Here is a 27,465-nt window from a genome sequence, read left to right as displayed (position 1 = left end):
TTGTCTTCCAAGTATTAGGAACTATAGGCCTCACTGGCAAATAACATCTACATTAAGAATCTCAGAAGCTGAATTTCCAATGAGCTTTCTAGGGTGTCATACACTAACAGCTCCAATATGTAATTCCTGTTTATGAAACAATAGCCACTTCATTAAATTCCATACAATTACATAAAGAATGGTTTTCACAAAAGAAACTGTTGCTTCTGCTAATGATTATAGAGAACTGTTAGGGAAATCTGACTGGTAGTCAGCTTCAAGGGACGGTTGTCCCAGTAATTTTTATGGTACAAACACAAAGAAATTCTGGACAAAATAATTTTGGCACAAATTCGCCACTTGAATAGAAATGTCAAGGCATTTATAATGCAGAGGGAGATGTCTGCACAAGAGGATATCCTCAGGTTAATCAAGATGGCTCTACATGCATAGGTCTGATACTAAAAGTGGCCAGCATCTCTGTACGACACCGCAGTGTACATCTAGAACACATTTATATCTAGCCGGGTATCTTAAGTATGGCACACAAATGTATGGCTACACTCTGCAGTGCAAGGCCTTATAAGAACTGGCTCCAAAGAGAGGGTACATTTACACAGCACAGTGCAGTCCATATAAATATACTACTGTGAGTCCCCCCCCAAATTAACTCTGTTGCACCACGTTGTGGAAAGATTAGTTTGGAATGAGTTAGCTTTGGAAGAGCAAGCAAAAAAGCCATGCTAGTGTGGATCTCACTCCCAGATATGCATCAGTTCAGGTCTATGTTTTCACACCACTGCACAGCAAGGTGCAATGTACCTAAAAATACAGTCATGGTATGATATAAAAAGTAAAAATAGAATACAAAACTGAAACTGAAGTACAGGTGTTATGGGAGAAAAACAGCAACAGGAAAGAAAAAGATAATACTTCATAAGAAGCTCAGGCCTGTCACCACATTCATACCATCTCTCCTGGCACATGCCATAAGCACTGAAGTGCCTAAGAGTTTAAAACACAATGCTACACTCATTTTCCTTTTTCTCGGCTTTGCCCTTTATTCTCCCTGTCTTTGAAAGCACCCTCTGCTAATGCTGGTGTCAGGGAGCTTCTCAGAATGTCATCATTGGGGGCCAAAGATTTTTACGAAACCCACCAGCACTGACTGCTGCTACGTAACGATTTCCATTGTTCCTCTAAAACAATTTGAACTTTCAATTGGGATAGAGCTACAGTCACAGAACCTCTAATTTATAATAAAAATGCTGTTATTTGGGTTTTTTTAAGTCTTATGAATGTTTTTGGTGTTTTTTTTTAATCTCAGAGAACTGTTTTAGAGAGAGATCAATAATTTGTCCATGATGCCTCTTCATCTCAGTATCAGCACTAGAGAACTAGTAGATAAAACTATATGAAGACATTAGACATGTAAATAATTTCATTGTACTTTACCTAAAGCATAAGCACAGAAGGTGGTAAAAGCACTGAACAGCCACACCCAGGTGGGAACAAGTCCAGGACTGGTACCTAAAATAAATCGGGTAGTGAGTCAGTGTAACAGTGGTTAACATCAAAGAAATCCACCGAGATATGCATATACGTTTGAACAAGCTGCCACTGATTAGCCCACTACACCAAACAGATTGAAATAGTTGTTTTTGATCTTAAGTCATCAGCGAGCTCTATCAAAGAAGCAGTGAGCAGGCTTGAATGCGCTTACACCATCAAGGAGAGAAGACAAAGTAGAGGTTTTTTGGTCTTGAAATGACTCTAGTATTGCACAAAACAATGACAGTAACTAGGCAAAAATTTTCGTAGGTCATAGGGAGACTATCCATCTACAAATCAGTTAATGTTTGTGTAATACCTAAAGACAAAAAAATGTAGTTTTCAAGCATGATCATTATTATTAGTGCCAACATGGGGTTAGTGTAGCACTTTTACCATACAGATCTGAACAGGAAATTTTTGTCTTTAGGCTAGGACAGATATTAGCACCCTTTTTTTTTTTTCCTTGAAAAAAAGGAGTAGAAAGCTGAATTGGACAGAACCCAGAATTCTGTTATTGCTCTACTGATAGCAATAACAGACAGTTATTGTTGCTCTTTTAAAGCAATTAAGCCTTTTTCCAAAGAGCGTTCTATTTAACTTAAACATAATCCAATAAGGACTACACGAGCACTAAACAACTGTATATGCAAAGCCCTCTCGGGTTTCTGGCACTCGGCACTGAACACAAGGAATACTTGGACTCAGAGGTGTGTCCTTGCTGAACGGGGAGATGCCAGTACCTCAAGCAGTGCCCTGACCACCTTTCTCTCAATGCCTCATCTTGCCACTCTGAAAGAAAAGATGGCAACTCCTGACTCCTAGCTGCAAATTTTCAAACTGTAGAATGAAAACCAGCTGTCCAGGAAATTAAGTCTTTTATTTCTGATCCTAGGTATGGGATTGATATATGATACTCAAAAGGCTCATTAGGTTGCATGAACGTTTTCAATCAATTGAGACATGATGGGCACTGTTCTCATGTGAAATCGAGAAGAGGCTTGCAAACTACACATCGAGGTTTCAACTTTAACAGACTTAATCAGCATTTCAAATGTCTTCGAGTTCAATGTGTATCTACTGGGAATGTGTCAAGATAAAATTATCCCATTGAAAGATCTGTGCTGGATGCTCTTTTATTACAGAACTTAGTAAATATCAGCTGCTTTGATAGAAAACCAAGTGTTTAAGGATGAGGCCAGATAACTACATAATATGCTGGTCCTGAAAACTTAATGCTCATACAGGATTATTTTTTAACCAAAACTGCTAACAAGTATCCCTGCCTCTAGAATTGTTGTGATAAATGTACAAACAGCTCACGCCAAAGGGTACCTCCTGAACCTAGCCACAGGCATAAGAAATTACAGGCAGCAAAAAAACTCAAACGTAATTGTTTCAGGAAATAAAAGTGTTAAGTCTTCACCAAATTGTCTAGTTTAAAGAAAAACAAAGATTTTTTTTTTTATGTTAATCACCTGGGAGATGCTTACTACTTTCTCTAGGCTCCAACGGCTGGTCTGAGAAGCCCAGAACTGAAGCTGCCCTGCGCTCAGGCACAATCACCTCCAAAAAGGTTTTGACTTGCTCTGCCATGAGGAGCAAATATGGACTTGGACTTTGAAAGTCATAATTTCAAGAGACATTTATTTAGAAACTATTTCTTCTTTGTCTACAAGCAGTCTTGAATGGGGGGAGGAGTAATGAAAGGGAAATTAACTTATTCAGGCATCGATTTAGGTATTAGGAAATGTGAAACCAATGAAAATTGTATGAAGAACATTAGGGTGGGTTTTGGCTGTGTATTTAAACACTGGAATACACTTTAAATAAAATGAGATATTATCAGAGACTTCAAGCAGCACATGCTGAAACCCATATTTAGGGATGAAATTAAATAAGATTTAAGATAAAATGATCTAAATTTATAAAGCCATGTGTGAGGTCAGATCCTCCTATATGCACATGGAACCTCATCAAGGGAATTAGTGCAAGATTCGAGTATCTCATACCTCCCTGTATCATTCAGAGTTATGACATAAGCAGTTCACTAATTCTGAAAAATTACAGCATGAGGATATTTACCTGAGGCAGTGTAGTCCCAGTCATAAAAAGATATTAAAAAATAATTAACTAAAATCATGACAAATCCAGAGAATGTTAACAGGTTGGGAGCAATCCACAAAGGCACTATCTGTTAAAAAAGAAAGGAAAAAATCTCAGAAAAATTATACTTCAAATTGTAAGTCCTATTTTAATTAAATACTTTGTATTTTTTATCAGGAAAGGAGAAGGCTGTATATGACATCAGCAACATCCAGATTTGTGCATATTTTCCCATTTTCAAAATAAAATACAACTTTCATTTCTGAAATTTATTTTCAAATGTAATACTTTTGCCTGATCTTTGTGACTGCAGTAAAAATGTCATTTTAAAATGTTGTATTTCCTGTGTTATACATTATCCTTATTTTCCCAGCCACCAAGGAAAGCTTCTCGCAATTGTGTGTATCAACTGAAAGAAGACTGCAGCACCCCAGTGTGGTAATTCAGCATCCATATGGCAGGTTTTTTTAAGCATTCTATTCCCATGCTATAACAAGGAACTTTCCTCTTCTAAAACATGTCAATAAGTTCCAACTCAAAATGTCAACGAAATCAGACACTGAGTGCATTACACTTTTAGATTCAGAAGATCTCCCTGTTACAAGCAACTCCCTACTTCTCTAGATAGTAACTTTCTGCAGGGTCTCCCTCTTTAGTCATAAATTATAAACACTCCATTAATTCATTTTACTTTGTAGAGTGCTGAAAAGGACCCTCTGTCTTCACCTAAGCCTTTAATTCTTTGTCCCATTAACTGTTCTCAGCTATTCATTCCCTGCGGCTTTAAGGTATTCCTTACACTGCGACAGGGATCCTTTTTGGTAACACTCTTTCCAAGTAACACGGTTTCTCCACAATATTTTCAGAAATAGCGTACACAGCTTTCTACATGATTTTTAGACAGAACATATTTGCAGAAATACTAAGTATCAACCACTAGCATCACTCAAACACAGTATCAATATATTCAAAATATAAAAATATTGGAGGCTTATAATCAAATTCTTTGGAGTGTCTAAGGACTGAAAATGTACATAAAGTACTTTGACACTATAAAATATTACGAAACAATATTAAAGAAAAAGAAGTTAAATAGTTTCAGATACTAATAATAGTTTTGAAATAAAATGTTTTGTTAATTTCTTTGGACTAGCTAGATGGACAGATTAATACATATTAATTTATATACATCTTTAAATTTCCTCTATCCTATTACTACATGAAAAATTTGCATATGAAATTTGAATGCTTGGACTGATTAATTATCCTGACTAGATCCTCTTTTTCTACTATAGAACAATTAATAATATTCAGGAGAAATTGTGCAACTGATGTTGTACAGTGTAAACATTCAAAAATCAGATGAAAATTCCTGAATATTTTTCAGTTATATTTCTTAGATGTTTTCTTTAATAACAATGGGAAAAAAATTAAATCTGATAGTTGCTTTCCTTATGACCAGGATTTTAACACTAATTTTTAAATACTATATGTCAGCTCTTACAGTATTTAAAATACATCACAGAATGCATACAGCTACAATAACATTTTTTAACGTATCTACCATTCTGAGTCTTCAAAAGCCCAATTCTAAATCCCTAAGAACAAGTGACAGCAAATGCTCCCTGAAGCTCCTTTAGAAGAACATCTAAGGAGGAACTCCTCACTGCATGGTCCCCTCTTCTTACATTGACAGCATGCTCAGCATGCAGCAACAGTGGCACATGTCCTAATTTTGCTACTTGGGGATGCAGAAACCTTGTAAGACAGAGGCTTGGTATGAATTGCCTGCTGTGGAATTCATCTGATGTCTATGACCTTACATGAAATAAGAACAGACGCTGAAGAAATTCTAGATTGGTCTCTTTTAATCTAAAACATAGATCAAAATAGTGCGTTAAGACAACTTGTGGATGAACAATTTACATGGATACACAGATGCCATCCAATGTATTGTTTTAAAATGACTGATTTCTCCCGTATGATTCATAGTAATTGTTGACTATTAAATAGTGGGGCGCCGTAAATGTCTGCTTTCTAATTAGGCTCATCATTCTAAATAGTCACAATGTCATTATTAAGTTATTACAGGAAATAATTTATGCTTACACAGTGCAAACATGAAGACATTATTTTTACCCACTTTCTTGCTAACATCATGTATTTTAAGAAGAAAACCATCAAAGGATGTTGTTAAACTTGCAATCCCTTTGGCTAGTAGACACACCCTGAAAAACAGTTACAGGAGATCTATCCTCAGGAAAACAGCCTCTCCTGCAGTTAAACCCCTAAGCATAGTCCTTTGATCCTTACGGAACCTAATCTCTCTAGGTATTTGGAAAGTATTCCACCTGAAAAGTCCCTTTTATTATATTTAATGCCCCTTATTCTTTTGGTTGGCATTACACTACCATCATCCTATTTCACAATTCAAAAAATACAGGGTGTTAAAGATTAACTGCTTACACATATTGGAAAAATACAGCCTGAATTTACTAGTATCCTATAGAAGGATACATTGCAATGTTTATTATCTCATTAACAGACAGTAGAAGTCTAATACATCAATGCGCTATGTGATTAATACAACTGGAGGTGCCACTGGGGAGAATCATGTCTGCTCTCTGGCAAAACCATTGCATGCTTGAACCTCTTAAAAAACTTTCAGTTCCACAAAATACTAAGAGATTTCTCTTATAATGGGTCTACAGCCATTCATGCTAAAAGCCTTAACAAAAACAGCAAATGTTTTAATATATCAACTGTCTATTTGGATAATAAATGGTAGAGTACACATATTTATGTAAAGCTTACACGTATTTACATAAAGCTCTGCTCAAACTCGAAATATGCCTTAACTAAGTCACTTGAGACCACTAAAATTCTACTCATACCCAATTCTAGTGATAAAATCAAAGTTCATAAGGCAACAGAGGGGAGGTTAATTGACTTCAGTGAACCTGGCGCACACCTGTGTATCCCAGTGGGACTTCCTCCTTTTCCTGTCATTGTCCTGCACAAATGTGATTTCTCATGAATAAAAATAGAGCAGGAATGTTCAGTTTGTGTAGTAGCTAAGTAATACTATCCGTTATCTGTCAGAGAGCACATGATTGTGCTTTATTATTACATACAAATCTTAATTAAAGGCAAAAAGATGGAGCACTGAATTAATTAAAGACAAAATACCTATAGTTGCATATTCAGAATAGTTTTAAATAACATGGAGAGAAAGTTAATCGTTACTCTGTAGTTTCATATAGGTGTTACTACAGTTTCATACAACATGGAAAAGCTGCCACAGACAGGAGTATCTCAGAGTACTTCAAGCCCAGTATGGAATCCAGGCATGAAATATTACCCTTCACTTTCTGCTTTAGCACCAGATTCAACACATTTCTGAAGCACATAAGCCAAAAATCACACTCAAACTGACACAGGCACATGATACAGTACAGAAGAAAGATGTCCTTGGAAGAGGAAAGATAGGAAGGTAATGCTCAGGATTTCCAGGTGAATTTCTAACTTAAATGCACGAATTCTTTCTTTCCTAGCATCCCCACCACAGGTAAATGAGCTGGGTTATGACAAAATGTTTTCAGTTCTTACGTATGTCAACCCAGCTCATAAATTCCCATATCTTCTCTAATGTCAGGGTCTTCTTAATTTCTCGTAACATAGGAAATACATCTTACAATGAATGATAATATCTCATAACATAGGAAACACATCTTCCAAAGAATTCTGTGTTACGGAATACAGAGAAACTTGTGTTGCAATTAGAACTAAATTGACATATGAAAGGCCAGACCCAAATCCCAAGCCTCTGTTCGCATAGATTTTTTTTTTTTTTTTCTTTTTGCTTGGCTCTGCTTGACTTCTCTAGAATCTGGTAAAAATAGTCCCTGCAGAATATTTATTTTCACCAGATTAGAAACTAAAAGATAATTGATTCATATCTGCAAATGGATGTATTAGGATGTCTGAACGAGGAGAAATTACTTCTCCCACTCATTAAAAAGCACACTTGTACTGCCCAATTTTGAATTAACATATTAGATGCAATGTTTCTTCTGCTTAAAAAATCATCCCAGCTTTACTATATCTCCATATTGCAATGCACTGTTTTATTTAAATAGAAATAAGATGATATATCGTAAAATGTAAATTCAATATTATATTCTATATCACAGAATATTATAGTCTAGACATGCTCATAGCCCAGTTGTAATATGCTCACACCAGGTACAAGCTACAAAAAATCAATCACAAGTAAATGCATTCAAAGCTTCTCCTTCTAAAAATAAAACTTGATCACATTTATTATGATACCACTGTTTTACTTACACTTCAAGAGAAAAAAAGTATTTTTTGGTGAACAGATGAGCAGAATTTTCTTGGACTGAGTTTGGGACAACAGTTATTGCCACACCTGGTTTCAGTATCAAGCCAGGAACAAAACCATTCTAGCAACTTCCGTTCCTACTAATATTTTACAAACAGTTAAATATTGGCCAAGAAGTTTGGTGCTCCCCTAGTTCTCACTTTTATCTCTAGGAGCAACCAAGATGACTCTACTGCAACCTGCATTACATACTGCTTTCCCCTCTGCAGCTGTGCATTCCCAGCTCCTCTGCAGGACTCTGATTTGACCTGGCAGTATCTTTTAACGTTAGAATGACTATTTCTACAAAACCTGAGAGCAATATAATTTCCCTTTAAATCCTTGTGATACACCACTGAGAATTATCCTGCAACGTGCTTGCAGCAGAAGGCAAAGCAGAACATTCATTGCTGTATCTATCTTCAGTGTTCAAACCAAACCAAATGCCAAAGTACAGACAGCACCCACTCTGGTCTTTGGTTCTGTACTCAGATCTCCCAGTTTTTGAAACAGGTTTTCAGTCCTGTGCTCTGGTTTGGGTTCTCCTCCAGCAAGAAGTGAACAAAATCATGCTCACCTAAAATTTGAGGTTTAAAAAAATCTAAAGAGGTCACATTTTTTATAGGATCTATCACCCTACGCTACATGGGGACAGTCAAGAATGTTCCTTTTCTTCTGGGAAAACCCTGCAACCATTAGAAGAACGTATCTCCAAAGGAAGTTTTTCGCTGATGATACACTCCCTTCAATCTGATAGCAGATGAATACCCATGGATCTCCTAAACCAAAGTGCAAGTGCACAGTAAAGCTTCTGCTCATCGACCATGCCGGACTCCAGAGCACTGGGGGGGCTTTTCTACCTCATTGTTTTCCTCAATATTATGATGGGAATGAAAACAGAGTCTCTGAACTGAATTATTGAATTCAGTTTGACATCTTTGAATTGCTTTTCTTAAGTTAGGTCATATAAACACTTCCATGAAATTACACTGAGGTTATGAATGAGAGATTATGATTTTCCTGCTATATCAAGCATAAGCAATACCTGAATTACAGAACCCCAAGATGGCAAATCCAACAGCACCCTAACCACATACACCCTTTTCTGTTTGTATAAAGGTTTGTTTTCAAGTCTGCTCCAATCTAAAGATTTCCTCTAAAGAGGCAGATGCAGAAGTCATTGCTTGCTTGCAGATCAATAAAGTTCATGTGTATTTGAGATACAGCCTTTTTTTTGCCAACAACAGCAAAACTAATTGTGAGCAGCTTTATTTTAAAAAACTGCAGATCATAATGCATTTAAGAGATGCCATCTTCCAATTGTTACGGTGATCATGGTAACCGCTCTCATTTTCAGCTTCTTAGAGAAATGCCTAGCTCCGTTGAGCAAGTACCCTTGGGAGAAAATGAGACAGCACTTGCATAAAATCATGTGCACAGCACAGAGATAAAGCCATGCTGCTGTTAGGCAGCATATGCTGCACAAAAATAATTTGTACTAAGTAAACCCTTCAATGTCAGCAAAGCAGTTTAATGAAAGATGTAATAATGGAAGATGTAAAAAAGAAACAGATGCTTTTTGTATAGCAATCAGAAAAAAAATACCACCTTGTTTTTCTAAAAAAAACCACCTCAAAATCCAAACATACTCATCTTAAATATAGCTATATATCCTGTAATGTTTGTTTTCTCTTATACAGATGTCTTAATTTCAGCTTTATTAATCAATATGTATTTTTAAATGAAAATACATGCTGTATTTAAAACAAAATCTTACATTATCATGTGATATCTCTATTAGTAAAATGCTTACCTTAATAATTTTGTTCCAGATGGGCTGCATAATATACACAGATAAAGGATTTGTATCCACAGCACTGTACTGTGAGGAAAAAAGCAAACATGTTAAACAAAGCACTGACAAAGCCTATTTTTCCATCACTGTATATCCTTCAGCATCTAAGAACAATCACTCTGAGTGTGACTGGTGTAAATTTATTTTATTCTGATGACCATTCATGCAGTTTAATTTAAAAGCACTGGCCTGGTTTACAATTACCTTGTTAGCAGCTCTATGTACTAACACAAAGGTTTAGGCTGGTGAAATGGCAAACAGTTCTGTAGTCACATTTTACTTTTAAATTCTTATTACTTTTACAAGTTATCCTGTAAGACTCTGCATTTCTACCATATTTTGGATTTAATACCTTTTTTTTGCACTACCAGTAATGCATAGTCTGAGCAGCAGTCCATTGCTAGTATGTGGAATAGATAGTGCCTATGGAATATGGTCATAAGTGGAATATTATCTCGCAGAGATACACAGCTTTTGATATAGTAACACAGTTGCATTTGCACTATGCTAATTAATGTAAGGCAATGTTATTATAAAAATAAGCTAAAAATAAGCTCTAAAATAGCACAGTTCACTACCACAATGAAATTTCCCTATTGGACAGACTTATAAAAATATCATATGTGTTTTAGAAATTCCAATAAGTACATATCTGTATCTTTTGCAAACAAAATATTTCAGAAATCTGAGCCTACCCTGAACTGCTATTGTCAACTTTCTCCTCAGAGGACAGCATCAACTTTTATCCTGCCTTTAGACTGCAGAACAGAGAACAATCTGCAGAAGAACGATCTTAACTGATAATACCACTCACAACCATGTTCTTGAGCCCTGGCGGGTCCACGGTGGAAGAAGAAGTCAGTCATCATTGGGATGGTACACATAATTCTTCCAGAAATATTTGGGCTTTGAAGGTGCATATATAGCTTATGTTGTTAGCATGATGCATATGAGTGACACAAAGATTCAGATATATCTATATACAGCATTGTCCAAACATCATGTCCGGGCAATGGGAATAAGATAGGGATGTGTGAGACCACAATTTGTCGAAGATGTTCACATGCAGAAGAGGTCATGACAGAGAGGCTTTCATTTCACCTAACTTCAGCTAACAGCTAGTTGTTCTCTCTATAGTTAATTTATCGACCTCTCTTAGCCATCTGAGATTCCACTCTGGAAGTACCTGTTTCAAGACATTAACTATCCAAGGAGCCTAGATACTTGTCTTAAACTTAGGCACCTTTTAGGTGACTGAAGTCTGGCAAGATTAATCTCAGTTTCAGTATCCCCATTCACCAAGCTTTTACGCACACGCTTAACCTGCACACATCTGAGCTAAGAGCTTTCTACTGGACAAGTGCAAGCAGGACAAAAGATTAATGCAGCATGCCTCAGGTTTTGAATGCACAGTCTATGACTTTTCATCTAATCTTTCTGAGGATATCAGGCTACAGAGAGCTTAAGAACTCTTCCACACATTTCCTTTCTCTATCTGCCTACAAAGGATATGTTTTAATTACTTTCTGGACAAAACAAAGCATTTGCTTAGTTATTTTGTAGTTTGTGGTTAAGTTTTAATCACAGATAATAAATGTAGTATACTTATAAAATTATTATAACACAACTACATGTTGTGAATACATATTGGCAAATATCCAAGAAAATACCTATCAGCTACTGGTCAGACCGGGCAGACTAACTTTCCACAGGGAATAAAATGTACAGTTTAGTGAAGTCTACATCACTGATTTTTTTTCTAAATATATTGGAAGTGTCACTTAAGTGTATCATTTTTCTCTGCTTCTGCCACCCATATTATTTAAAACATGAGACAATTCTGCCATCAACAGCTTTTCTGCCAGAATATTTATTAGAATTCTTAAATACATTACCTCAGAAAAAAATGAATTTGCAGGTAAAACTAAAGTTTTCACTATTCTGAACGTATCTGCAGCTCCAGATACTTTATTTTATACTGTATCTTTCAAACATTGATTATTACAACTGATTGATCTTTTGATGGTCAAGCTTGCGTGCAAATTAACCCAGTCTGAACAGTCCGTGGGCTTTGCTTATATTTATGCCAAAAATAACAATAATACCAAGCCATACAATACCTCTGCCAATCGAATGGTCAGCTAGTACTTAATTCTCATGAGAACTATGGAAATCCTCTGAAAATGAAGAAAATTCAAAGTATCCATTAGCACTATTGAGGTTCCAGGTAATCAGGAATCTGCCCAAAGGTTCTCTGTAGCTATTGTCCATTTCCTTACCCCAACTGGTATTCAAAGACTATGTGAGGTACATAATAATTTGCTGACCAGCAAATTCAGTGAATTCAGCCATACCTGGATAACAATGCGCAAAGCTCAAAAATATGTGACCTTCACTCCTGCTCCTGCTTTGGCTTTCTCCTTCTCCCCTCTACCCCAAGCCTTCAAAGTCATGAATAAAATAAAAAAATCCTAGTTAAATAACAACAGTAAAATGAGGCTTCCTACCCAAAGTACTCACTGGCTGTCCAGCACTATTACTTGCTCCCAGGAGAAAAAAAGTTAAAACAATCTCATTTCTTTAAAATTATTTTCTTATATAGAAAATATAAGAGATTATATAGGAATTATATCATTTCTGTATTTTCTTAAATGGAAAATATAAGAGATTAGGTAGTTTTCCAACATAGCTCTGCGTAATACACACGAATATAAGACACAGTCAGCTTTTTGTTTGCTTGACAGTTTCCAAAGTCAAGCACCAAAAATCAACAATCCTTATTAAAAAGAAGTAGAATTACAGCCAGTTTCTGTCACCTAAAGGCGTTTCAAGACCCATCACACTCCATCCTGTTCATTCCTATGTCTGTGGCTGAACCACAGTCCTCTGGACGGGGAAGGAACATTCAGCAGATGTGCAGAAGAATGGAAATTTGCTCTTCCCTCGTCAGTAATCTGTTTTAGCCAGACCAAAGGAAACACCCATGGAAAAAGCATTCTGCTAGTTTTCTGCCATGGCAAAAATGAAACTTGACAAATAAAATCTGCTATACAGTTTAACACCCTGCTCCCAAGAAGCTACTAACCTCAAGGCCGTGAAATCCTCAGGAGTTTAATGTTGATGGCTGCTCAGAAAAGCATATTACTGAGTAACATGCTCACATTATGATCAGTGAACATGAATGCAAGAGTGCACTGAACCTGATGTAAAAAAAGTACTGCCACTTTCTATTGCATAATTCTTTCCTTTTTAGGGCACTTTTACATTAAAAGACAGAAGTGGAGGATAAGCCTGTTAGAGGTTTTTAAGTGCAAGACGAGTGCTAATCAAACACTTTCAGCAGTAGAAAAGGGATCTTGGTTGTCTTTATGCAAAGAAGAAGGGCTTGGATTAATCAGAAAGCTTCAGTTAATTATTTTTAAAAGAAGTTTTAATAGTTGGGAGGGAACAGCACTAGTGAGGGAATAGGAAAAAATGGCATTAATTGACTCCATCTTACTTCCAAGCTCAAAAATCCTTCTGCTGTTCTTTTTAAATAGCTGATATCTCCTTGAAAGCCATCTGCTTTCCCCCTCTGTGTTAATAATGGCTTCTAGCAGAGCTAGAAACGAGAATACAGATAGCAGACACACGCGCACACATGGATGTTGACTCAGGTGGCACATGGAAGATGTGGTTTTACTCTGTGTTCCTGTGTCACAGAATAGAATCGTAGAATCATAGAATCGTTTAGGTTGGAAAAGACCTTTAAGATCATCAAGTCCAACCGTCAACGCAACACCACCATGCCCACTAAACCGTGTCCTGAAGTGCCACATCTATGTGTTTTTTGAACACCTCCAGGGATGAGGACTCAACCACTTCCCTGGGCACCCTGTGCCAATCAATGCCTGACAACCCTTGCAGTAAAAAAATTTTTTCTAACATCCAATCTAAACCTCCCCTACTGCAACTTGAGGCCATTTCCTCTCGTCCTATCCCTTGTTACTTGGGAGAAGAGACCAGCACCCACCTCACTCCAACCTCCTTTCAGGTAGTTGTAGAGAGCGATAAGGTCTCCCTTCAGCCTCCTTTTCTCCAGACTAAACAACACCAGTTGCCTCAGCCGCTCCTCATGAGACTTGCTCTCTAGACCCTTCACCAGCTTCATTGCTATTTGTTGGACACGCTCCAGCACCTCAATGTTTTTCCTGCAGTGAGGAGCCCAAAACTGAACACAGTACTCGAGGTGCAGCCTCACCAGTGCCAAGTACAGGGGAACAATCACTCCCCTGCTCCTGCTGGCCACGCTATTTCTGATGCAGGCCAGGATGCCGTTGGCCTTCTTGGCCACCTGGGCACACGGCTGGCTCCTACTCAGCCGGCTGTCGACCAGCACCCCCAGGTCCTTTTCCACCGGGCAGCTTTCCAGCCACTCTTCCCCAAGCCTGTAGCGCTGCATGGGGTTGTTGTGACCCAAGTGCAGGACCCAGCACTTGGCCTTGTTGAACCTCATACAATTGGGCTCGGCCCATCGATCAGCCTGTCCAGATCTCTCTGTAGAGCCTCTCTACCCTCAAGCAGATCAACCCTCTCTCCCAACTTGGTGTTGTCGGCAAACTTACTGAGGGTGCACTCACTCCCCTCATCCACATCACTGATAAAGATATTAAAGAGAACTGGCCCCAAAACTGAGCCCTCGGGAACACCACTTGTGACCAGCCGCCAACTGGATTTAACTCCATCCAGGGGATCCAGCACAGCATCAAGTCTGTACTGGTCAGCTGTGTTAGAGGGAAGAGGAAAGATGAGAGAATTAAAGTGGAGGGGGACAAAAGGTTAAACAGTAAGAAAAGTAAGAGTAACAAAAGAAAAGTAATTGAGAAAACAAAAGAGAGAAAAACGAGCCAAAGCAAAGGTTTGGCTACACAGAAGAAAGACAACTGTTCTGGAGTGGCAGAGCAGAGCCAACCCACTCATGGGTCAAAAGCTCATTCACAGTGACCAATGTCTGCACTGCTAAATACAAGACAAATGGTACCTTCTGGCTCACATCCACACAGCTTAGAAATACCTCCCCTTATTGCAAACTGGTCACATTCCCACTTCACAGCATCTGCTGGAGGGGTTTTTGGCCTCATTATCTGGCCTTTCACACCTAACACATTATTAGCATTGAGTATGTTTCAGTTCAAAGTATCTGAAGCAATCTGGAGACTACGTTGTAACCCAGTAACATGGCATTTTCAGAGCATGGAAGTGAGCATTGCGTGCTGTGCATGTTCAAAAATCCAAATGCCCTTGTTGGGAGAGTGCTGAAGGATGGCAAAAGCCAAAAAATGGTGTGTACTGCCTTCAGAGTGGTCTATTCCCAAAACAAAGCCTAGCTATTGTCTTAGAGAGACCTTCTCTGAAAGAAAAAAGAATGAGGAGTGAGCTAACTATCAACCAGAGGAAACAGCTGGATCTTCACTGGGCTCCCTGGCCCTCTCCAGCCTTGCACTGTGGAGGTATCCCAATTATAAAATTTTTGAATGACTACAATGAAGAGAAGAATACAAAGCATGTCTGCACAAATTCAGAGTCAGGAGAGAAAGCAAGTGGCAAGAAATGTAGTTGCATTAACTGCTGGGAGATAGTTCTTTCAACTCAAGCTGCTCCTTATGCTAACAGACTATTCCTTTCCTGTACTTAAATTATCTTATTCCAGGTAGCACCATACTGTGCCATACAGTCATATACATTCAGAGATACAGAGTAAAACTGTTGTGAATTATTTACATTTGAATTGTTGGCATCAAAATGCCTCCATAGGTTTTAATTTCATATTAGTAGCAACAAATTTGCAACACTTCACATTCCTGCCCAGAAATCAGGAAATTTTAATTTTTCATTAACTTCATGAATCAGCACATGATTTATTATCTCCATTGTACACACTGGAAGACTGAGGCACAGATGAGCTGTGATTCACCCTAAGAGTATATAGCAAAGGATACTGCCACAATATTGATAGTCATATTTATATACATAATTTAAGTATAAGCAATACCAGCGTATTCAAATAAAGTCTGCCCATATTAGCTCAACTTTATACTTGAGTGCACTTTTACAAAAGGAAATAAAGAAGTCTGTTAAAAATGTAAAGGCTGAAAAGCTTCTTTCCCAGACAAATGAATGATTAAAACAGCTATATATCAGATAGTAATCATGGTTTAGGTTGCAGTATATTGAGTATACGGTTCTACGATCCCTCGAATATTTCATGTGAAGTTAGATGCCTGTTATGGAAGAAGACACTAGCTGTTCCCACATGGAAAATATGAGAACCATCTAATGATATAAGGACTTGGTTGAAGAACATAAATATTGTGATACCTGCCCTTTTCCCGCAAGCAAACTCAGCCAGGTTGGGCATAGGTATGGAAGAGCCACAGGTGTACCTATGTGCTGATGTTCTAACAACTCAATGGTCCTGCAGGCTTGGGGAACTTCCTCTTAAGTCAAGCGTTCGTTGTATTTATGTTACCCATGCGAAAAAAATCTCCATCTTTTAGTAAGCAATACCTGGCAAAAGAGCAAATGATGGAAAAGGGTGAGAACATGTAAAGAAGTTACTACGAGATAACCAAGTGTTTGCCTCACAATGCACCACAGCAGATATACGTGTGCATGTTGTTACCTCATGATGAGTATCTGATGAACTGAGGTAACCTCTGCCTAAATGTAAAAGGATAAGGTACTTCATATTTTCTGTGGGGGAAGCACCAAAATGAGAGCAGCTGAAATCCAGTAAGTTTCCCCACACCTTATTCCACATAAATTATCATTCTGGAATTAGTTCAAACTGTTATCAAACTTTTAAAGTGCTATCAAAGTTTTAAATTACCTTTGAACCTGTAGTCATTTACATCTGTTCAAAATGAATGAAAAAGGGAGGGGGAAACAAATCATTTTCTCCTCCTCCTCCTAAATTAACTTTTCGTTAAGGTAATTGAAGACAGCCTAAACCAGCTGAGAATCAATACATCAAATTCAAAACAGGCAAAATTATGATCTTCAGACAAGTGATCTATTGAAAATAATAATTCTGCAAAGTGGTTTTCCACAATATTTGCATGATGGCATATTTCCACAATGCCACCTGGACATCTACTGATTGCTTCTCCAGCACATATAAATGTGAGCTTGTTGTCATTTGGCCTGTACTTATACACAGGGACCTACATCACAGACGGAAAATTTTGAGGGATCTGCTGATGGAAAAGGTTTGAAAAATTGATCTTCCACAGCGTATATTTGAAATAAAATAAGATTTAAGCAAGTGATGAGGTTTTACCGTCTACCACGTATGTCCCAGCTATCCCTCCCAGGGCCAGCACAGCACGGGTGGCCCCTTCCTTGGGCGCCCATGGGCAGAGGCTCCCAGGTGCTGAGGGCAGCAGCTGGGTCCCAGCCATGGTCCCTGGGAGCTTTCGGCCGAGCCTCTGCTGGTGGGACAGGACGGGCTGCCAGGCCCTGCCCTGCTGCCCCCAGCCGTCGTGGAACCCTGACAGCTACCAATACCTTCCTACGGCTTCTTTTACCACATTTCCTCTCCAATTATGCAATTTCACAGTACCTGTGTTTCGTAACTGACAGACAAGGGGCTAGGAGGAATGACGATGGATTGGGCAAGGGATATTCTCTTTTGCATTAGATGAGTTTTTTTGTTGTTTTGAAGGCTGCAGAATGACCCTCCCAATCCAGGGCATAAACAAGTCGCTATTCAAGAGAGCCCAGTGGGAACTCTCCCTTCTGGGCAAGTTACTTCATACTTATGCAACATGTACTTGCCTTCTGTGGTACCTTACACTTCTGGAACCACACAAAAATTAAAGAAAATACTGAAATACTGACAAATCTGGTAACAACTTTCCATTCACCTTTCAGATTCCTAAATACGTTAAATAAGTCGGGTTTAATTCTACTTTATATACTTTTTTACAGATTTGTAGATGTTATGGGACACAGTTTTGGGTTTTAACAAAAGCTTCACAAAGGGAAAGAAGAGAAGTACGCTATAAACAATAACAGACCTATACAACGTTGTGCATGCCAAATGAATTCCAAATGTTCAGCAGTTTGAAAGTGCTGATGTATTCCAAAACACAGTCCTGTTACTTCTAATAAAAAAATTACTTTACATTGTATCATCATTTAGTTAATTATTCATAATAATGGCTTGGATTTTCTATCTCCTATTGCTTAAATAGTTTGGACTACCCTGCCTTTCCCCCCATCCATATATATGTATATATATAATTTTTTATTAGGTCACCAATACCTAAGTCCAGGAGTTATAAGCGCCTAAGACACCCAAGGCTGAAGCATATAATGTATGAGTAGAAACTAAAGAACACGGTTTGTAATTTAGCCTGGAAAAGAGTAGGTGGTAGTGGGCATGTAACTGCATCCTCAGGTGCAAATGCTTGTCTCTTTGGGGGTCTGAGGCTGTGGACTCTATTACTCAACAACTGCGCTGTCTGTACTAGGGCTGGATGTAGCTGCACTGTGAGGGAAGAGGCTGCCTGAGTTGGGCTCCTGAGTGGTTCTCTCCCACCTGACTTTGCCCCCTTCAGTTCCATTAGCCTGTGCATACCTATAGCTAGGAAATATGGTTAAATTTTCCTTTCATCTTAAAGTATTCTTAGTAAAATATTCAAAACCCAATGTCATGGTTTGGGCAACTCAACCATTCTGGTTGGTATTACTAACTCATCGGGAAATTATCGTTACATAAACTGCTGTCCTGGGGATGCTTCTTTGTAAATGTATACTTACCACTCAGACCTCCCCATTTTCAGGAATCCTGACACACGCACTGGGCCACACACCACGTCCTGTCACTTAACGGAGTTATATACGAACCTAAGTCCATGAGGTCATGGGGCACATGGAGTTGTGGGTCAGGATAGGCTGCTCTTAGGGAGTCATGCCTGCTAGTGGAACATCCCCTTGCTTGCAGAGCAATGTCATCGCCTCAAGATCACAGAATCATGGGTTAGGATCACAGGGTAATTCAGGTCAGAAGGGACCTCAGCAGGTCTCTAGTCCTACCTCCTTCTCAAAGTAGGCTCAGCCAGGAGCTCAAACTAGGTACTTGGTGCTTTATCCAGCTGGGCCTTGAAAAGCTCCAAGGATGGTGACTGCACAACCTCCCTGGGCAGCCTGTGCCACTGTCTCACTGTGTTCTTGAGGAAAATTTTCTCCTTATATCCTTATAGCGTGAAGATGTCTTGTTTCAGCTTATGCCTGTGTCTGTTGTCTTCCCGCCATGCACCATTATAAAGAGCCTGGCTCCATCTTCTCAAGAACTTCCCCATAGGTGCTGGGGGGCTGCTGCTAGATGCCCCTGAAGATGTCTCATCTCCAGGCCTGTATTGGCTTTGTGTGGCAAGGTTTTGGTAGCAGGGGGGCTGCAGGGGTGGCTTCTGTGAGAAGCTGCTAGAAGCTTCCCCTGTGTCCGACAGAGCCAATGCCAGCTGGCTCCAAGACGGACCCGCTGCCAGCCAAGGCCGAGCCCATCAGTGATAGTGGTAGCGCCTCTATGATAACAGATTTAAGAAGGAAAAAAGTTGCTGGGACAAACAGAAACAGCAGCTGGAGAGAGGAGTGAGAACATGTGAGAGCAACCACCCTGCAGACACCCAGGTCAGTGAAGAAGGAGGGGGAGGAGGTGCTCCAGGCACTGGGGCAGATTCCCCTGCAGCCTGTGGGGAAGACCATGGTGAGGCAGTCTGTCCCCCTGCAGCCCAGGGAGGTCCACGGTGGAGCAGATATCCACCTGCAGCCCGTGGAGGACCCCACGCCGGAGCAGGTGGGTGCCCAAAGGAGGCTGTGACCCCGTGTGAAGCCCAAACTGGAGCAGGGCCCTGGCAGGACCTGCGGACCCATGGAGAGAGGAGCCCACGCTGGAGCAGGTCTTCTGGCAGGACTTGTGACTCTGTGGGGGACCCACGCTGGAGCAGTCTGTGCCTGAAGGACTCCACGCTGTGGAAGGGACCCACGTTGGAGAAGTTCATGCAGAACTGTCCCCCATTGAAGGGACCCCACGCTGGAGCAGGGGAAGAGTGTGAGGAGTCCTGCCCCTGAGGAGGATGAAGCAGCAGAAATAACATCTGATGAACTGACCGTAAACCCCATTCTCCATCCCCCTGCGCCACTGCGGGGGGGGGCAGGTAGAGAATCTGGGATTGAAGTTGTGCCCGGGAAGAAGGGAGGGGTGGAGGGAACGTGTTTTGAGATTTGGTTTTATTTCTCATTACCCTATTCTGGTTGATTGGTAATAAATTGAGTTAATTTTCCCCAAGTCAAGTCTGTTCTGCCCATGATGGTAATTGATGAGTGATCTCCTGTCCTTATCTCGACCCGTGAGCCCTTTGTTACATTTTCTCTCCCCTGTCCAGCTGAGGAGGGGCAGTGATAGAACGGCTTTGGTGGGCACCTGGCATCCAGCCAGGGTCAACCCACCACAAGGCCAAACAAGCCTCAGTCCCTCAGCCTCTCCTCACAGGAGAAGTGCTCCAGCCCCAACTACCCTGGTGGGCTCCACTGAACTTGCTCCAGTTTGTCAACGTCTTTCTTTTATTGGGGACCCAAAACTGGACACAGTATTCTAGATGTGGCCTAGTAAAGGGGGGATAATTACTCCACCCTTACTTAATGGGCTGTGCTACTGTTAGTACAACCCAGGATGCTGTTAACCTTCTTTGCTGCCAGGGCACACTGAGGGCCTGTGTTCAGCTTCCTGCCTACCTGTGCTGGTTTTGGCTGGGATAGAGTTAATTTTCTTCATAGTAGCTGGTGTGGGGCCGTGTTTTGGATTTGTGCTGAAAACAGTGTTGACTGATAAGATGGGGATGTTTTCATTCCTGCTGATAAGTGCTGACACAGGGTCAAGGCCTTTTCTGCTTCTCACCCCAACCCACCAGTGAGGAGGCACAAGGAGTTGGGAGGGGACGCAGCTGGGACAGCTGACCCCAACTGACCAAAGGGGTATTCCAGACCATAGGACGTCATGCTCAGCATATAAAGCTGGGGGAAGAAGAAGGAAGGGGGGGCATTCGGAGTGATGGCGTTTGTCTTCCCAAGTCACCGTTAGACGTGATGGAGCCCTGCTTTCCTGGAGATGGCTGAACACCTGCCTGCCCATGGGAAGTGGTGAATGAATTCCTTGTTTTGCTTTGCTTGCGTGTGTGACTTATGCTTTACTATTAAACTGTCTGTATCTCAGCCCATGAGTTTTCTCACTTTTACCCTTCCGATTCTCTCCCCCATCACACCATGGGGGAAGTGAGCGAGCGGCTGCGTGGGGCTTAGTTGCCAGCTGGGGTTAAACCACGACACTACCACAATCCCATTTGCCAGGAGTAAAGGGCTGATGGATCGCAGATCTGCTGACTAGCTATGCTTGTAATGTGGGATCTATGAGAGGTATCAGAGCAACAATACAACTGAGAGAGAAGCACATTTTGGGGCAAGAAGTCGTAATGCGCTGGCCCCAACAGTGACATTCTTGCTCACTATATGAGACTAGATAGATCTTACTCTTTACTGACAGGACTGTAAGAACCCAGACCAGGGAGAGGTGGAAAAGGGTTATCCACTGGAAGTCAGCAACCATTTTTCAATCAATGGTAGTTATATTAGGGATGCTGCCTAACTTGTCCTCAGGAAAAGGCTTTGTTTAGTGGGACACGTTCAAACACTTAACAACAAAGCCAAAATGATGGAAAAGAACACAGAAATACAATTAAATATCAAGCAAGGGATAACAGAAGGCAGATGCACATTTGCTGCTGTAAAGGGACAAAGGTAGAGAGGCTGGCCCAGATTGGCAAAAGTACAAATCCTGCTAAAAAACAAAACCTGCATACTCTCAAGGAACTGCACAAAGAGATCCTTAACCATCTCTATTCAAAGAAGCTCTAACATGGCAAGGAAGTTGATTTCTATGTATTTTTTGTTCATACTGCTCTTCTACAGTTGGTAAAAGGAAACAACAGCAGGATTCTGTGCTACAACTATTTGTGTGTGTGTACAAATGTGTTTTCAGAGGTGCCAGCAGCCCTTTAAAGATCAAACAGTAGACCAAATTCCCACGCAGCTGGAGCTCTGCCAGGGCGTGTACCTAAATATCTAGGGAAACCAAAGGAACCGCTCTAGGCCCAAAAGGGCAGACAGATTAAAAGTGGGTTGCAGTTTTCATGAGGGATGCTAAACAGGGGTTCTGTACCACATACACTAAACAGCTGTGTTATCTAGTATCCCAACGCACAAGAGATGAGCTATTTCTCAGAAAGATGCAAAAACCCAGCTCCTGCCTCTACAAAACAACCCTCATAAGAATGGTTCCCCTAGATTTATAACAAATAATCCACATTCAAATCACAGATACATCTTTGCAATTAGTCTTCTATTAAAACATAGATTAATAAACAAAAATAAATACATATGAATACATAAATGTGTATACATGCATATCCTACACATAAAAATCCAATAAGCATTTCAGAACACTAACATCTCTTGATAAAGCAATAAAATGAAATTGTGGTTGTTATTTGCACTTTTACGAGACTCAACAAGGCATACAACTACTTATATCCAGCGTATTTGTCCCTAAAGTGGTCTAATGAACCTTGGTAAATCCATGGGCGTAATGCTGCACATCATTGGGAAAAAAGTCCTTCAGCAATATCAAATGCAGCATCTCTGTGATGTGATTTCATTCTGTTGTTGGATCATTAGCATATGATATGTCGAAGGAAAATAATGATTACAGAGCTCTTGAAACGCTGTATTATGTCAGCTACCATTACAACAGGATGAGGAATAAGAAATGGTGTGTGCACGAAGGCTGTCTTTCAGAATTACGTAATTCAGTTGGCCCACAACCCTTCTACACATGAATACGCTGACAGAAAATGTAAGGGTAATAAATGATTTGTTTTATTTCACAGCTTTTAATTACAACACCAGTCTTCCAAGTACTATGAAGAAGACTGCAAGATTTTATTTGTAGAACAGTGGGCTGTTGTGTCACCAGTTTTAGGGAAGGTAGAAAATGTTAGTTTCCATTGCCTCAAATATTCAAGGGTTTTATTAAACTGAGGTGGTTTGAAAAAAACTAATTACAGCAGATAAAACTGATGATAACTGCTTTTAAGTAATACTTGGAATTAAAAATTAGGAAAAAAACCTAAAAATACTGTCTGCAAAAATACTATATAAGAAACATGTAATGTATGTACTCAACATATATAAAATTGTCCATGTGCAATCATGAACAGTATTAACTGTCTCCTAAGAAGTTCCAGATAAATATGTAAATGAAAGTCTCATCCTAAATTTTCAAAATCATGCAAAATCCTTGTGTTGCCAGAGTCAAAAGCAAAACTCACGTTCAGTCAATGTGAGCAGAACCCTTTATGTTTCTCAATCTCATAGTTACACAGGTAGCCTTGGAAACACATAAAGAGTTAACAGAAATCCAGTCTTCTATCTGGAATGCTCCTGAACTTCCAGAAAGTTATTCGCTAGATTATACTCAACACACTTTGCTCTTCTGGTATAAGTCCGTATGAGACAAACAATCAAGCCTTGAAACGTGATCATCATACATCTGATCTTGTTTCTCTAACGTACCAAAATGAGGGCTGGGATGTAACCTGAGAGGTCTTCTAGTCCAGCATGCTCACCTAATGGAGGATCACGTTTAGCAGACATTCAGGAAGCAGATCAAGTTACCGCGAGGTAATGAGCCAACTGCTTGCGATAAATGACGATGTCGGCAGATTAAAATAGAACACATTATCCAAAACTTTGCTAAAAAAGGTGTAAGCAACTGTTTATTAACACTCAACACTAGATTGTAGATCCTCCTTCAGAGAAATCGAATCATTTCTTAAGACTGGTAAAATGATTGCACAATCCCCCTTAGTACCTGTTCCACTGACCCTTCTCGATACAAGACTGACATAGCACCTGCCTTAAATTTCTCTTCGAGCAGGCGAAACTTACGTATTGTCTTTCTTTAAAAGGGCATGCATGAAGACTAACTGGCTGTTAGGTTCTTAATCCCACAGTACTCAGACTGTTTCTCACAGTTCATCTTTTCTAAGCCTTAATATTCCTAATGCCGTTCTGTGGATTGTAAACTGTGTGCCAAAGCAAGCACAACACGTTATTATACCTGATCAAGTACATCAGCTACAGGAGTATATGTAACCCTTTGACATATCTATGGCACTTCACACTTAAGAGCTTTTTTTATTACAAGAGCTACAACACTGCTGACACTCTGATCCCCAGGTATCTTTTTTGCAGTTTGTTGTCTCTTACTTTATGTTCAAAATGTTGATTTTCTTTCCCCTAAGCATTGTACTTTGTTTACTGAATTTCTTTGTATTGATTTCTGGCCACTATATCCCTTTTTCAAGAACATTTTAAATCATAAGCCTATTCTTCAAAGTGCTTTAGTATCACATGAAAATTTCACAAGACTAATCTCCCTTCTGTTAATCAATGAAAGTATTGAGCAGCAGCAGAGCTGGGACAAAGAGACAGCTCTGTTAGGTAGAATCCCATTTGATAGAACCTCCTACTAGGACAGAGAAATTAAAATTACTCTTTAGGGTAATGTGTTTCCATTTTACACCAATTTTGTCTTACTTACCTCTACCTACTTTACTTACGAGAATGTAGGACAATAGCAGAAGTCTCACTGAAATGAAACCACATATACCTCATTTACTGGCCTCCCTTCTCTGCACAAGGAGTTAGTTACCCTCTAAAAATGGCTGAGAGGATAGAAACAGTGTGGACATACCAAGATGAAAATGTGGAACCTTAGACCTTACTTTTTAATGTTATCTCTGATTTTTTAAATCATATTTTCCAAGGCCTATTCTTTGAGTCAAGCCTCTACAGTTTGTCCTTAGATCTCTTTTGTTCTGAGAGAGGACAAGCTGTCAGAGTTTTCTGGCTTCAAAAACCTCCATGCATATGTGCTGTAGAAAAGCTGATTCAAGGCAGATTTGCAAAGGAAATCCTAAGATCGCAGTGATGAGAAGAGGCAATGGCAACAAGAGCTCATCATTAACATTATTGCATTCTGGTGAGGAGGATAAAAATAAAGAACTGAATTCTGCTTTCATTTGTAGTCATCACCTAGCTGTCTCAGAACTGCTTGTTTCCAACAGAAACCCAAATAGGCGGAAAAAAGGCAGCTATGTAATTCCACGGGTGCTCCCCTAGAACTGCAAAAAGCTGATAACAGAAATATAAAAGTAGGAACGACAAGACCCAAGCCCTACAATTGCAGTCGGTTGCAGCTTTTCGGCTGTGTCACTCCAGATCCTAGGGAACAGCACAAAATCCAACTATCAGCTGCTTCTGCTCTACAGTTGCAGCAAATCAGCCAACCATACAACTGTCCTGAAATTAGCACCTGCCCACCTGCCCCACAGGCAAAAAGACAGCAGAATTACCACAGCAGCAATACCCAGGGTTGCGTCTGAACTGTCTCATTGTCGCATGTCCACCTGTTCTCAGTGCACTTTTGAGCAGAAAAAGGAAAACTGAATCTGAATCTCCATTAACATGCAGAACAAACGGGAATAGATTGGTAAAGTGCAATAGCTAAGCCCTAAGGATCCGATGTCCATGCTATAAGGATTTCAGAAGGTTTTGCACTGAACTGGTTCCAGTATGATACCATGGACTGAATGTATTGGGTGTTCTTGTGTGTTCCTAGTACATCTGGTTTAGGTTCATTCAAAGGGAATGCATTTTGTGTGCTCTGGAGCCACTCTGTGATGTAAATCAAAGTTTGGTAATTGGGGAAAACTTGCTTCAAAAGCATAATACACATGGACCTGACGATGCTAAAGGGTGCTGAAGTCTTTGCATTCATCAGGTCTGCCATTCCCTTTGCAAAGAACTGCACGGGTTTTGTTGCCAAGGCCCTCCTCCAACTGCGAACAGGAGACAGACAGTGCCTGAGACATACAATTGGGGCATTCATGGCAGAGAAATGAGTTCAGCTGTGTGAAAATTTTGAAAATTGAACAGTATTTTTTTCAGGCCAAACTTACCTTTATGAAAGGAGTTGATCACACAAATTATTCTTTTAAGCTGCATTATGATCAGCTCCAGATCAGCTCAGTGGATAAAGTGTGCAAAGTGTGGAGCATATTAAGCCACTGATACTAGCGCAAATATAATCCTGCAATGTCATGCACAATGGAGAGATGGATGCCCCTACCTAGTTTCCTTGGCACACTTCAGGTCTGGAAGCAATACATTGTTTTAGCTCAATATTGAACATGTGCTAATAAATCCTTTATGAGATTATCTAGCTCTTCACCCATGTATCCCTCCACTGTACTCTAGAGCTGGGTCCACCAGGAAACACACTACAGAGATAGATAGCCAGGTGGTTGTAAAAAGAGGTAACCTGTGTCTGCTGGGCACAGGAATCTGAATTTAGTGCCAGTCCTGTTGAGTAGGCAGCAAAGGCAGCAGCAACCTCCTCAGTGGGGCTGGGAAGCTGGAGAGGCAGGATGAGGTGAGGCCCTAGGCTGAAGGGGTGAATGGAGGAGATGGCAGCCAGAGGGCAATAAGAGGTTGAAGAGCATGTCTCAGGCCTGGGAGGTGGTGAGAACAAAGCTGTGGTTGTGGTAGCAGCCCTGGGCATGGGAGGGTGAGGCAGGTGAGGAGGCAGGGAGTCGATTATGGCAGCAATTAGCGTCTCCTTGCCCCTCCTTGCAGCACAACTTTTGCATTTTTGGAGGACTTTAACCCATTGTGAGCAGCACTTCAGGAATGGGCAGAGCTTCCATCACCTGCCACGTCCTCCAGCAACCTGGAGCACTGTGAAAATGGTGCAGACACCGCACCAGCTCCGCAGCACTGACCTCACGCAGCTGAATTTCTTTGGGTGTAACCCGAGTCATTTGGATTTATTTATTTATTTATTTCCAAGATGTCCCTGTCCCGAGTCACCTCGGATAATAAAGAACTGAAGATTTGATTTCACCTTTCTAAAACCTGTACTTACCATAGTTTTCCAGAACATAGCTGAACGGATACTTCTTAAGTGTATTGGCTGATTCCTGTAGTTAAGAAAACTATCCAACATATTTTCCGGCCTTTGCAATGCTCCCAAGAAACCAAAGTAATTTTAATACACTCATCTAAAATGTTTTAATGTGTGATTCTGCCTTTTGGTAATCATTTGCCATTCGTAAGTACTACACAATGATTACAAGTTTTAAAAAAAAAGTTATCTTGATTCTTCCCCATCCGCACTTGTTCGCAGCTACTTTCATTCAAGTGATAAGGAAGAATGTAATACAAGTGTTCCTTATATTTGTATGTCCTAGTTTCAGCTGGAATAGAGTTAACTGTCTTCCTAGTAGCTGGTACGGTGCTATGTTTTGAGTTCAGTATGAGAAGAATGTTGATAACACCGATGTTTTCAGTTGCTGCTAGTAGTGTTTAGACTAATGTCAAGGATTTTTCAGCTTTTCATGCCCAGCCAGCGAGAAAGCTGGAGGGGCACAAG

At 40.1% G+C, this 27,465-nt stretch overlaps 1 protein-coding gene across 1 annotated transcript in view; it reads right to left on the bottom strand.

Moving 5' to 3' along the window:
- LOC115340073 (ethanolaminephosphotransferase 1-like) overlaps positions 1-27,465 on the bottom strand; it is a 60,900-nt gene that overhangs the window by 31,583 nt on the left and 1,852 nt on the right. Inside the window, exons 2-4 of the mRNA XM_030010865.1 lie at positions 9,834-9,902; positions 3,616-3,724; positions 1,435-1,509 (exon numbers count right to left, since the gene is read on the bottom strand). Coding sequence (XP_029866725.1) covers positions 1,435-1,509; positions 3,616-3,724; positions 9,834-9,902 — 253 coding nt within the window. The remainder of the gene's footprint in view (positions 1-1,434; positions 1,510-3,615; positions 3,725-9,833; positions 9,903-27,465) is intronic.

The sequence above is a fragment of the Aquila chrysaetos genome, chromosome 4, assembly GCF_900496995.4.
Source record: "Aquila chrysaetos chrysaetos chromosome 4, bAquChr1.4, whole genome shotgun sequence".
In the NCBI taxonomy this organism is placed as follows: domain Eukaryota; kingdom Metazoa; phylum Chordata; class Aves; order Accipitriformes; family Accipitridae; genus Aquila; species Aquila chrysaetos.
The sequence above is the reverse complement of the archived record's forward strand: the minus strand, read 5'-3'. Positions and strand labels throughout refer to the sequence as shown.